Raw genomic sequence first — 13479 nt, forward strand, 5'->3', positions numbered from 1 at the left:
CCTATTTACAGTTACCCAAGGCTGTCATGTTTGTTTGGCTGACATATGTAAGCTAAATGCAAAAACAGTGCTAAGCCGTGCTGCACAGAGATAATGTTAAAGGCATATTAGGTCATTGTAGAGAATGTTAGTTGACACTTTTTGTCAAAATCAGATAATATCTACTCACAATCTGCTACCTGGGCTTAAAAAATATCTGGTGTTAATACAGAGGCTCTGTAAACTGGTATGTAAACAAAGGGAATGGAAACAAAGTGGGCCTGCTTTGTTTACATTCCATTTGATAACATACCAGTTTACAGAGCCTAGGCTGTGTATGTGTACTTTTTTTTTCTCAGCGCAAACACACTACAGACAGGTAGCAGATTGTGAGGAGATCTATTCACTGATTTTGACAGAAGGTGATTTGTCAACAAACATTCTCCAGAATGACCTAGTATGCCTTGTGTCATTAGTGATACAGTTTATTAAGAAATGTGTGATATGTCTGACCTTCTATGCCTTTAACCTGCAGGGGTGCATTCAGGGGCCACTCACACTAGGGCCGCGGCCCCGTGCCAAAGCTCATTAGCATACTAAAGTCTAGAACGTTTGGCTAGTGTGACCACGCCATCCGTATTCCAGCACGGAACAGCCCCTTGGCCACGGCACACCTGGGAGAGGTGTGCCGTGGCCAAAGTACAGATGCTAATGAGATGACACGCGCACAAGCAAGCGCACAGGCGGCGTTCCTGACGTGAATTTATTAAGGATGCATTGTCCGTTAACGTCCGCTGCCTTACTAGTCGGCACCAGAATTGCCCACCACTTGGACTTGTAGCTATAATGTGTGAGAATTAACGTGTGTGTAAGCCTAGGTGTGGGCTAATAAAAGAGGGAGAGAGCTAATTAGGTCGGCTCAGAAAGCACAGCAAAAAGGTTTTCGTGTTTACTCACGTTCGTCAGATGATTTTTTTTCTTTTTCCTCCCGTCAGCTGGGTCAATATCACTATAAAGTGCCTTTGGTGTCCTCATCAGAATCACTCAGTCATCATGAAAATGTAGCAGAATAATGAAACTCTGAGGTCTTATTATAAATGGCCAAACATTTACACACATATCAGTACAATGATAAGTCTCTTGAAATGTGTTTCCTTCATTTTATACCATTTTTTTTAATTGGATGTATGTGATTTTGGCATGTCCCACACACTGCTCTGCTTACTACAGTGTCTGTAATAAGTGGTTAAATGATACTAAATCAAAATTTTTTTTACATGGTTGTTTTGTCCACAACAAGTTATTTGATAAAGTGAGTAATTTTGATTATGTATATTCTATTTTCATAATCATATTAAACGTTTTGCATGTGTCCCTGAAATTGCTGTCCACCCTGTCATTATGGGGTAACTGCCCCTTTAAGAACCGCTCTGATGTCATCAGGGGCGTTACTACCACCATTTTGTCTTTCTTCAGTGGAGGCTGAAACAGTGGCTAGTTGCAGAGTAAGTATTTATACTTTTATTTCGTAATTTTCATCATATTATGTGTGTAGTTGGATGTTGTCAAGCTTAACATGTCCACTCTGTCATAGTGAAATATCAATTAATATAAAAACCTTTCAGAAATTTGAAATATATTTGTTAAACGGTACACAGTCACCTTGCTAACTGAATCATCTTGCTAACTGAAGGTCCACCATGTGCTCATTAAATGCTAACATTAGCCAAAAATGTCCACCCTGTCATTGTCCACCCTGTCATCAAGCCTTCCATGACAGGGTGGACATGGTTCGTGACAGGGTGGACATGCGCATAGTTTACGCCACATGCTGATAATGTTACACATATTACAACTATTACACACATAAAAGAGTGGACAATATGGACTTTTTTGGCAATATCGGTATTGGCAAGCCTAGTTTGATAAGGCAAGCCTAGTTTACCTGGACCGCCAAACCCTCTGGGGTTGACAGAAGCGGCAAATCCAAATCACGTGAGCAACACGCAGCCTCAGTGAGTCTCCGTTTCAATTTATGGGAAGGTTCGGCCTTCAAACTATATACCAGTTTTAAATTGTGTTGATAGGCCAAGTAAAACTGGACTTACGATAAATAATGTACGCTTTTCGTGAATATTGCCAATTAACAATGACTGTGATAGAGCGATAGAGATAGCGAATTTTGAGAGTTGAGAGATTTGTGATATTTAGCGTGTTTGGAGTGTATAGTTAGTGTGTTATGTAATGTGTAGTGTGTAGTGTAGTCATTTTTTTGGTTTGTGTGTCAAAACAATGAGGGTTAGGGTTAAATCAAAAGTAGTCAAAAACAGCCAATTATAAGCTGGACCAGTGTGTAAGGGAACATTTTGATTTGTCTTTTTCAAGGAATGAGCTCAAAAGGAGCTGAGATAGCAAGGAGATATAGGGAACGTCGTGATGCTGACCCAGACAGAAGAAGAAAGTACCTTGCGAAAGAGAGGGACAAATGGAAGAAAGACAGAGAGACTGGAAAGAAGAAGGGTGTCAATGAGCTCAGTGAGAGAGAGAAAAGGGCAAAAAGAAAGAAATGGAGAGAGAGAAAAAGTCAAGCTAGAGCAAGAAACAGGGCCAGTGCTTTGCTGCAGTCAGAGACACCACCCAACTCCCCTGCAGCTCCTGAAAATCAGCCTGAGCCAGGGCCCTCCAGGTTAGATCATTGGAAGTTTAGCTGATGAGACTTATTAGAAAGTTTGGATTTATTTGAAGGACAATTATCAACTGTTTATGTCCCCATAAAATTACACATTGATAGCTAACTCACTAAACTCTAACAAAAATCCTTACAAATATTTTGTGTTTCAGGCAACGGCGTCAAGGGGAAAGCATTCGAAGGAGTTCGAAGAGGAAACTGAAAAAACAGATCAAAATATTGGAGGCACAGCTCGCAAAAGAGAAAACTAAAACTGAGAAATATAAGAAGAGGTTCCATAGGACCAAGAAAGAAAGTGCGTCCAAATCACCACGTGCAAAAGTCAAGGCTTTGTTGGGACGTCAAAAAGTGAATTCACCCATCAAAAGAGCTCTTCTTTTCCATACATCCCTGATTGAAGATATTAGAAGTAAATATGAAAATGCAAAAACAAACAGAGAGAAGCAGTTGATTGCAAAAGTGGTCAGTGGAAACATTCTGAATAAGTACAAGCTCCAAAAGCATGCCCAGACTTATTTTGGCTACTCTAAGAAGAGAGCAAAGTATCCTGTGGATCTCACCTACCATGGGAGGAGGTGCGTCAGTCGAAATGAGATTAGGAAGAAAGTTACATCATTTTTTCTTCGAGATGATGTTAGTCGAATGACGACTGGCCGCAAACAAACAGTCACGCGGCTGAAGAAGAAGATGCAGAAGAGGTTGCTTACCGATACAATGAAGAACTTGCATAGGAGGTTTCTCTCTGAGCACATTGGCCACATGTCATACACCTCCTTTTGCCGTCTCAGACCCTTTTGGGTGGTAACCCCCTCTTCCTCTGACCGTGACACATGTCTCTGCAAAAAACATGAGAACTTGCAATTCATGGCCAATGCCTTGCAGAGCCAAGGGTTGCTGTCCTCAAGAAACATTGAGGAAATGTCTGAAGTAACCATGTGCGACCCGAAAGCCAAGGTCTGTGCTTACGGTGAGTGCAGTAAATGCCTCCTAACTTGTCACCCGATGCTGAAAACTCCTGGGGAAGGGAACATTCGTTTATCTCAGTGGATGACAGAGAAAATCACAAAGGATGAGAAGGTGTCAACAATCACAGTGAAAAGGGAGATAACAACAAAGGAGCATGACCTTAACACAGATTTCCAGGAGAGGCTTCTCCATTTTAGGCGCCATGTCTTCAACATTAAATGGCAGTTTGATGCCTACAGGGAGCTCAGGAGGAGCCTGAAGCACAATGAGTCCCTCTTGCATATAGATTTTAGCGAAAATTACTCATGCAAGTACAGCGAAGAAATACAATCTGTGCATTTTGGAGGCTCACATCAGCAGGCCAGTCTGCACACTGGAGTGCTTTACACCGCTGGTGAACAAGCGCCACACACCTTTTGCTCCATATCACCCTCCAGAAGACACGACCCTGTGGCCATCTGGGCCCACCTTGATCCAGTGCTGAAGGTAGTGAGAGAACGACACCCTCAAGTCAGCATACTTCATTTTTTCAGCGACGGGCCTGCAACGCAGTATCGACAAAAGGGAAATTTCTTCTACCTCTCAACGGAACCCTACAAGTATGGCTTCAAAGAAATAACATGGAATTTTTTTGAGGCTAGTCATGGGAAGGGGGCACCAGACGGTGTGGGTGGGGCCCTCAAGAGGTCAGCAGACCGGATTGTGGCCCATGGAGGAGACATCCCTGATGCCCAGAGCTTGTATGAAAAGCTGAAAAGCCTGGACACATCTGTCGAGCTGTTCTTCGTCCCAGAGAGGGATATTGAATCAAAGACTGAGGTAAAAACTATAATCCATTATCCAATGCAACCCATAGTCCTTCTGTCCCGGTTTCTCTCCCATCCAGATTACAGACTAGTTTTGTCAAATCTGATCTTTTCATGTGTTGTGGTTAAGTTAAATGTATTAATGTTTGATTTTCCACCCCCTCACTATAGGTACCTGCAATAGCTGCCATAAAAGGCACTATGAGAATCCACCAAGCTATCAGTCTGACACCCGGCCAGATGAAATACCGAGACATTTCATGTCTGTGTAAAAGGGAGGAAGGTGTTTTGGACTGCCCCTGCTTTAACCTTCAAGAGGTCACTCTAGCTGATGTTCCTGTTTCATCTGAGTCCCCAGCATGTGGAAAGACACCAGATAACCCTAGGAGACCAGAAATGATTGAGGCAAAGCACATTGGCGAGTGGTGCGTCGTAAATTACGACAATGAAGCATACCCAGGTTTCATCATGGATGCAGAAGGGCACAGTGTGAAAGTAAAGTGTATGCACCGCAATGGCATAAACAAGTTCCACTGGCCAAGTCTCCGGGAGGACATCTGTTGGTACCATGACGGGCAGGTACTTTGCCTAATACCAGAACCACAGGCTCTGAACAAGCGCTCTGTACAGATTGAAGCGTCTGCTTGGAAGTATGTGGAACAGCAACTGCAGAATTAAGCCACATATCTGCAGAAAGGGAGAGACTGTTTGGTGTGTGATCCCTCTGTAACATGCGTTTTTTTTTTTAAATCAACCATTCTCCACTTTTTCTTCTTGTTCTACAGTTGAATGTTTGACTTTTACTGTGCAGAATGATGTACAAAGTTTAACACATTTTAAGTTTAGTTTACATGGGAAAAGGACCTCTGACATTTTTTTTATACATCACTTACTTTAGAATTATTGCATTTATGAGGCCATTCGATGACTTTTCACAACGTGTCCACCCTGTCATGTCCAAGGTCCACCCTGTCATGTCATTGTCCACCCTGTGATGTTCATGTTTTATGAAAATAAACCAAATATTTTCACAAGTTAGTGAAACCTTTTGTATGATTCCTTTTTAAACAAATTAGCCCCAAATAGTATTGTTTGAAAGTTTGACCAGATATCCTTGTTGTTAGATTTTATTTAGAAAAGAAAGTGCAACTCTCGCAGATTTTATAGAGAAACAAATAGTTTGCCATAATTTCATTGTTATCCTAATACTTTTCCCATTAACTAAAATATATTGTTGAGAAAGGGACTAAATGGCTTTCTGAAAATGTACATTTTATAATCATTATGTAATTACAATGTATTTACTCTACTTTGAATTTGTCCACGACAGGGTGGACATATTTTGCTGTTTGCATGGACATTGTCTGCTTGCAGTTAATTAATAAAAAATGTTGGAGCTTGACCAACATGCATTTCTAACAGCATAACATCTACTTAATACAATGAATATGAAGTTCAATGGAAAATCTCAGCTTTTTATTTTGGAAATGGGGAAGTCTCAAAGGCACCTTATGGTGATATTGACTCAGCTGTCATAACTGCATTTACGCATGGCGGTGGAGACGCACCCAAAACAACACACCGCAGCCCGGTGATAAGGAAACAGTAGCCTACACTAAGGTTTAACAAGAAACTTTATAAAGACACTTAAAAAAACGATCTCTGCCCATACAAAAAGTTCTGACTTGGATTTGATGGAGCGATCGATGTGTACAAAACCATCCGGATACATATGGTCTGATGACGGGCCGTTATATTAATAATAAACAGCGTGCTGCACAAATATGAGACTGTTCACCGCGACCTATTACGTCAAGACTACATTTAAAAAAAAACAATAGCTTAAGGATTCTCGTTGCTCTAATGTGGAAGTGGAATATTTGATGCAAATTTGGCCGGATGAAAATATTCACAAACAGTCGTATAGCCTACAAGTAGACTAAGCTCCAAATCCTAAACGTGCACGGTGACGTAGGCAAGGTGCAAGTGTGCCCAGGCCACGAGCAGTGTGAGCACGGGCCTGCGGGGGGAGTGGGGAGGGGGGGGGGAATCGTGCTGAATCGTGCTGAGCACGGAACAGGCAAACAGCACTAGTGTGAGTGCGCCCTCAGTTCTGATTTTAGATACCATTTTGTATTACTTAACCCTTTAACCCCTGCTTCATTACTCAGGAGCAATCAGGGAAAGTGCCGTCTTACTGGATATTAGACCGAATTATTGACTTCACAATCCGGATCTACGGATTTGGTTTTCATAAATGAAATGTCATGGTCCCAGAGCTTCTCTTCTCTAACTCGGCTTATTAAGAGGATCCCAACTCCCTATCTCCTCTAAAGCTGCACCAGAGCAGTGTTGGAGAAATACAGCCTTGGTTGTTGGATTATTTAATAGATTATTATTTATTTTTTTAATGATATAGCACCTGCCTATTCACTCATTTTGGACTTGTGTTTGATTTGTTTAAAGCTTAGGCGGTAAATGAACAGCTGACACTTTATTTTCATAGCAGGAAGCAGTGACAACACTTGGAAGAACCAATGGAGCCCCTTGTCCCACCTGGAAGGTACTCAACGTCTAATGGCTCGGTCGACACTGAGCTCGTGTCTCGGACTGTCTACACCATACTGGCTGTTATCATGGGGGTGATGTCTGTGACGGGGATTCTCCTCAATGTGCTGGTGATCGTGGTGACGGTGAAAAACAGACAGCTAAGACAGCCACTCAACTATGCCCTGGTTAACCTGGCCATATGTGACCTGGGCTGTGCTCTGTTTGGAGGTGTGCCCACCACAGTAACCAGCGCAATGGGATACTTCAGCCTGGGACGTGTGGGCTGCGTGTTAGAGGGCTTTGCTGTATCATTTTTTGGTGAGTAAATGCACACCAGGCACACATTTTTTGGTCCAAAACAGACATTTGCATGTTGCATGTTAGAGTTATTACAACTGGGTGTGATTTAAGTATGATGGTATAAGTAGGCTACTCACATCACTTCCTTAAACAGTACAAATATATATACTAAATACCTGTAGAGTGGGAGCGCTTTGGGTGTAGTGGTTAGAGAACCCCCCTAGAGGCTCAGTCCTCATCCCAGCAGACCCGGGTTTGAATCCAAGCCGTGTTCGTTCTCTGCATGTCATTCCCCACTCTACCTCATTTCATCTCTGTCTCTTCTGTTTAATAAAAAAATAACTGTAAATACTTGTAAAGTAATAAAAGTCATACTCTGATGGCAAAGTTATCAAATCCTACAAAAGTAAAAGAAAATGGCAAAAGCAATGTAGTTCAATCTAAATATTAATGATGAAAAACATAATCATACACATGTAGCATTTTGTACGATGTCATAATATGTTTAAGTAAAATCATAATCAAAAATGTTATGGGTAACCAGCTGTCAGACTATAATATAGAAGACGAAAAGTATTGTAAACTCTGTTACTTTCCATCACTGCATTTGACTGTAATTTGATACGCTGTAAAGCTTGGTAGCAATATATTTGACCACAGAAATGTTATTATTTAGACGTTTCTTTTTGTTCTTCTTTTTCTCTGTCAGGTATAGCAAGTCTGTGTACAATAGCAGTCATTTCTGTCGAACGCTACATAGTGGTGTGCTTTCCCATGGGTGCTGTCGAGTTCCAGACCCGGTACAGTATAGTGACTGTCAAGGTTTCACTATTTTATTTTCACATCGCACCAAGAATACACAACTTAATTCAACCCGGTATGTGACATTATGCCATCTCTATACTGTCCTCAGACACGCAGTCGCTGGAGTGGTGCTGTCCTGGGTGTGGTCCTTTGTGTGGAACACCCCTCCTCTGTTTGGCTGGGGGAGTTACGAGCTGGAGGGCATAAAGCTCTCCTGCGCCCCTAACTGGTACAGCCGGGACGTGGGGAACATGTCCTACATCATCCTCTACTTCTCCCTGTGCTTCGCTGTGCCCTTCTCTATCATCATGGTGTCTTACTCCAGACTCTTGTGGACCCTCCACCAGGTCAGCAATGGAAGTGAATGAAAGTTGAGCTTTTTTTTTTTTTTTTTGCAAAGCCTGGCACCTTCAATGACTAAGTAAGTCACTGTAAATGACTCTATGTCTGATGTCAATATTTGATCTCATAGACATATAGTTATTTCCAGTACTTACACTGTAACACTTGTGATGTCAGTATTGTATTGACATTTCTAATACACCTATCTATCTATATGTTATTTGCAGTAATTACATTTGTATATATTGTATAATAATGTTCATACTTACTTACTAATGTACTTCTTATTCTCATGTTATATTGTTAGATTTGTATTGTTGGTTAAACCTTGTGGCCTTGAGCACATACAGTATATTGTACACTTGTTTCTTTAACGTGTTTCTATTCTAAATATGAGCAACTGTAACAAACCAAATTTCCCCCTGGGGATCAATAAAGTATTTCTGATTCTGACTAAAAGATTACAATGTGAAATGTGGTTGCTTGTAACAGCATTAAGAGAATTTATCGTTTTGCCTGTAGGTGACCAAGCTGCAGGTATCCGAGGCAGGCAGCACCAATCGCGTGGGAAAGCAGGTGGCACGTATGGTGGTGGTGATGGTGTTGGCCTTCCTGCTGACCTGGCTTCCATATGCTGCCATGGCCCTGGCCGTCATCATGGACTCCACTCTATATATTGACCCCCTCATCGCCACCATACCCGTTTACTTGGCTAAAAGCAGCACCGTCTACAACCCCATCATATACATTTTCATGAACAAAAAGGTGATCCTCCGTCGTGCATACTCATATTCACACATGCAAATAAAAGAAAAAAAAATAAAATCCGGGGATATCCTGTATACAATAATATGCTACGTGTGTCTGTGTGTTTCCAGTTTCGAGGATGTGCGTCTACTGTCCTCTGTGGACGGAACCCGTGGAACACAGAGTCACAGATGCCTGAGTGCGAGACCACTGTCGGTTCCATCATCAAGAGCCAAAGAGTCTCCCCTAAAGAATCTTTGAAAGATTAAAAGCATGTATGAATCCTCCACAGGCTCAATGTGAAAGGCAGCAACGGATCATCTGAACTACTTTTATTCAGTCATCAACCCCCTGTGCATGCACGGCAAGAAAACATCTGAAACAGCATATGTATACTTAAAAAAATAAAGATTTAAATACACATTGACATACACACACACGCAAAGAAAATTGTTATGTACATACTGCTGAAACTATGTTTTGCTATAGTGAATATGTTAGCATACATTTATTCTGTATATGCATATCATTTAAAAGCTCCCTATACAGCAAAATAACCTTCCTTTCCTTAGGTCCTTTAGTCAGCAGTGGATTACCTGGGTTAAGAGGTTTACGTATAGTGAAGTGCAAGCTATGGGTAAAAACCCAAACACAGATGTGTACTTTTCAGAATTCTAGCCTCAATCAAGATTTCATTTTACAGAACTTACATTTTTCTAGCACAGGTAAATATTTGTTCGACTTTGGTGTATTTTTCCGAAAATTCTGAAGCAAGCTGCCAGAGCCCTCAAATGTTGTACAATGTGCATTCAATTGTAGTTGATGATGTAATCTATCACACAAGAAATCGGCCTTTTTTCAAAGGATTTACGACAAAAGAAAGAAGTATTTACATGATTTATTTTTATTTTTCACAAGGTGAACAAATCCCCTTCAAGTCTCGAGGTCTGTGCTCAGTCATGGTACACACCCCTTTGCACACAGACACACCTCTGTCACCTTTATACGACCTTTATGGCTTTCATTAATAAAAATCTAAATAATCAGTGTGTTATACTCCTTTGCAACATGGTACTCACTCCAGCCGTTTGGATCCAGCATATTAAAACATCAAGGGAAAAAAACAACAACCTGTCATCAGTTGAGTCAAGTCTCACAGTTTGATCTTTCACAGTCATTTCTACCTCACTAAATAAACACAAATGCAATCATACTCATCCTATTACCTTGGCTTTTTTTTTTAATCGATTACAGAAATATTGCTATGACTTTTATTAAAGAAAAAAAGAAAAGTCAGAGTGTGAATGAGCTGTATCAAACCTGTACACTTTTTGTATATACAGAGTGAGAGCTCGTCTATGTACATGCTACATACTGTCACACTCTGGGTAAAGGAAGTGGTCCTTTATGTCGGGGCACAGACATGGGATCACTTCACCTCTCCTGAATCCATTTCAGAAAACAAGAAAACAAGATGCGGAGGTGAACCCAGGAACAGGGAACTCCAATCTACACTCACACAGGCCATCTCTCTAATGGATACAGTACATGTCAACTGATTGGTGTGTGAAACAGTTGTGTGCTTGGAGGATTGACTTTGGTCCTGTTGTTCCTGGTTGCCGGTAACAACGCCCACTAAACACTAACAACAATTGTGTGAGCGCTGATAAAAAAATGTATACTGGCTGTACTTGATACACATTGGAGTCGTGTCAGACATTTTTGTACAAACTGGTCCCAAAGCTGGCAGCACATCACATCTTCTTCATCCTATTTAAGACACAGTCTCTCCAGACCAGTTGAGAAGTCACTACAGGTTAACGGTGTGTGTAAAGCTTGCGTGATAAGGTCATGTCCCATGCAAAGTTTAAACCAACTGTGGTGGTATTCCTTCTTTTTCTTTTTCTTTTTTCCAGCAGCAGCTATTTCACATACCAACTGAAAACAGCAGTGTTTAATACACAAACATGCTCGAAAGAGATGACAAGTAAAAAGATGTGGGCAAGGTAGTCACTGAACAGCAAGATTAGGGTTTAACTGAACAGAGAACGAATGACTCAGAAGACTGACGGGATGTCGCGGAGGAAATGATTCTGCTTACTCACGTGCACTTTGAACCGGCTTTGCAACTAGTTTTGGGCCACGTTCAACACACTCTGCTCTACCGGAGGAGACACACAAGACCGGCGGCCGTACCTCACAGCACCCACAAAACGACACTATAGCAATAAGTCCTGAGCTCAAGGAATGTGCAACACGCCCCCCCATCAGCCAGTCGTCAACTGTTTCCGATGGGAACACAGTAAAGACTGAGAACAGCATTCTGGAATTATCATTATCATTATCATTGCTTCTAATAAGTAAAAAGTTAAATCGTATATATATATACACAAGGAGGGAAAAAATAAAGTAAAAAATAAATGCACATGGAGTTTGGCCAGGAGAGGGGTATGGGGCTGTTGAATGTCCTACTCTTGATCTAAAGAGGTAAAAAAACAGGTGCAAAAAAGAGAACATTTCAACATCTATGCCTGTATGTAGCACAACAAATCAAGACAACTTCTGAGTAAAGGCAAAAGAGGAAGGGGGTGTCTAGGATTAAGCAGGTAAGGATTTGTACACTTCCTTTAAACCCCTTTGTCCTTACAGGTTTGTCCTTCTCGTGTCCTGAAACAGGAGCGTCTCACAGCGTAGTGTTCTTTACAGCACGTGACAAGTGGAAATATTGTCTACTACTGGTTTGTGAGCGTTTTTAATTTTTAATTTTTTAAGTGAGTTGTCCAATTCCATCGGTGCAGGTAAATACATCTGTCCTATCATTAGTGAGTTTGTTGTTGTTCCTCTTCACTTTATTTTTTTGGTTTGCTATTTGGATCATTCTTCATTCCACTGTGTAGAAAAGTACTTTACATCCTACTCTGCTCGAGTAACTGATGAGGTAACGTAAGGACAGCCACTGTGACCTCTACTGGACAATAAGGTGCTAAAGTTTATCTCTGTAAAACTCCATTGATCTACACACTCTTAACTTTCAAGTTAAACTTCAGTGAGTGTGTGTGTGTGTGTGTGTGTGTGTGTGTGTGTGTGTGTGTGTGTGTGTGTGTGTGTGTGTGTGTGTGTTGTTTTTAAAGATCATGTAATAAAGGGCCAAGAGGTTAGGCGAGGGTTTAGGGTTGAGGTGCAATAGTAATAGAGTTTGGATTCAGGCTGAGGCGTGTTATGCAAACACAGAGTTCTACACCTCAGTCTCTTTATGTACAACAACAGTCCGAAACCAAAAAAAAAGAAGGAAAGAACAAGAGAGAGTGATATGTTTCCTCTCTCTCATTCTTTGCCTTTTGAGTCGTGTGCACTTTTCACTCCTTCTTCCACGCAGCTCACTGATACAGCAAGTTTTCGGTTTCAAAAACCATGTCAGTCCATGTCCTAAATGCTGCCCTCTTCTGAACAGCAGTGGTAGTAGCAGCAAGGAGAATGTTGTACTCTCCCACTTTTCTTCCAGCATCACGAACTTCTCTCATTTTGATTTTTTTTTCCGTCTTTAGGGTTGAGTCTTTTTTCCACTTCAGGTTACATATTATTCTTCAACCTTAGTTCTGTGTGGTTTTGTTTTTCATGTCGATGTGTGTGTGTTAACTTCTTCAGTGTGTGTGTGTGTGTGTGTGTGTGTGTGTGTGTGTTTATGTGGCATAGTGTGTTTTGCTTCTTCAGTGTGTGTGTGTGTGTGTGGCAGGGTCAGTGAATGTCTGACAGGACAGCTCCACGGGTCACTGTCCTCCTCACCTCAGCACCCCCGCCAGCACTAAAACAACACACTCTGCCTCCTGCTCTTCCCCTGGGCTGAGAGAGAGAGAGAGAGAGAGAGAGAGAGAGAGAGAGAGAGAGAGAGAGAGAGAGAGAGAGAGAGAGAGAGAGAGAAAGAAATGGGGGGGGTCCAAAGAGAGATGTTAAAAAAAGATTTGGTTTTGTTTTAGACACAAATATACACACAACCAAACACCTGCAAATGTCACTTCATGCCAGCAAAATAAACCCATTATGGCCAAAAGCACATGACACACAGAGGGTTGCAACCAATCAATATTTTTTTATTATCAACGAATATATCGAATGCCGATTGAATGCCAACAATCCTAAATATAGAATTATATAAGACAACCTAAAGCCAAAATGTGTTGTCTTTTTCCCTTAAAAAGTTACTTTAATGATTATCTTGTTAGTGAAGAATTAGTCGATTTATCTTCTGTCGATCAATGAATCATTGCAAGTCGTTGCAAGACATGCAAATATTATATA

At 41.3% G+C, this 13479-nt stretch overlaps 3 protein-coding genes across 5 annotated transcripts in view; 2 read left to right on the forward strand and 1 right to left on the reverse strand.

Annotated features, from left to right (window-relative positions):
- The first annotated feature begins 1467 nt into the window (after positions 1–1467).
- Positions 1468–5917, forward strand: LOC307253787 (uncharacterized protein). Its single transcript, XM_080031956.1, has 3 exons — positions 1468–1484; positions 2821–4453; positions 4612–5917. Exons 2-3 carry the CDS (start codon positions 3311–3313, stop codon positions 5116–5118), a joined length of 1650 nt encoding a protein of 549 aa, XP_079888082.1. The 5' UTR covers positions 1468–1484; positions 2821–3310; the 3' UTR covers positions 5119–5917.
- Positions 5918–6977: 1060 nt separating this feature from the next.
- LOC307252877 (parapinopsin-like) lies at positions 6978–9452 on the forward strand (the record flags this gene model as incomplete). Its single annotated transcript, XM_080030701.1, has 5 exons — positions 6978–7308; positions 8000–8090; positions 8204–8441; positions 8959–9201; positions 9315–9452. The coding sequence occupies 5 exons, from the start codon at positions 6978–6980 to the stop codon at positions 9450–9452; spliced, it is 1041 nt and encodes a 346-aa protein (XP_079886827.1).
- A 665-nt stretch (positions 9453–10117) lies between these two features.
- The window catches only part of LOC307253211 (cyclin-dependent kinase 17-like), a 47069-nt gene continuing 43707 nt past the window's right edge, over positions 10118–13479 (reverse strand). For all 3 annotated transcript variants that reach the window (XM_080031130.1, XM_080031129.1, XM_080031131.1), the window contains one exon: positions 10118–13023. In XM_080031130.1, coding sequence (XP_079887256.1) covers positions 12986–13023 — 38 coding nt within the window. In that variant the 3' untranslated portion in view covers positions 10118–12985. The remainder of the gene's footprint in view (positions 13024–13479) is intronic.

Source organism: Ammodytes marinus (assembly GCF_949987685.1).
Source record: "Ammodytes marinus genome assembly, chromosome: 7".
Lineage (NCBI taxonomy): Eukaryota > Metazoa > Chordata > Actinopteri > Uranoscopiformes > Ammodytidae > Ammodytes > Ammodytes marinus.

Excerpts from the sequence above, each read along its gene's own strand:
- LOC307253787 (XM_080031956.1), top strand. The coding sequence starts at position 3,311 with ATGACGACTGGCCGCAAACAAACAGTCACGCGGCTGAAGAAGAAGATG. Across the intron at positions 4,454-4,611 it reads ATATTGAATCAAAGACTGAG|GTACCTGCAATAGCTGCCAT; the intron begins GTAAAAACTATA and ends CCCTCACTATAG.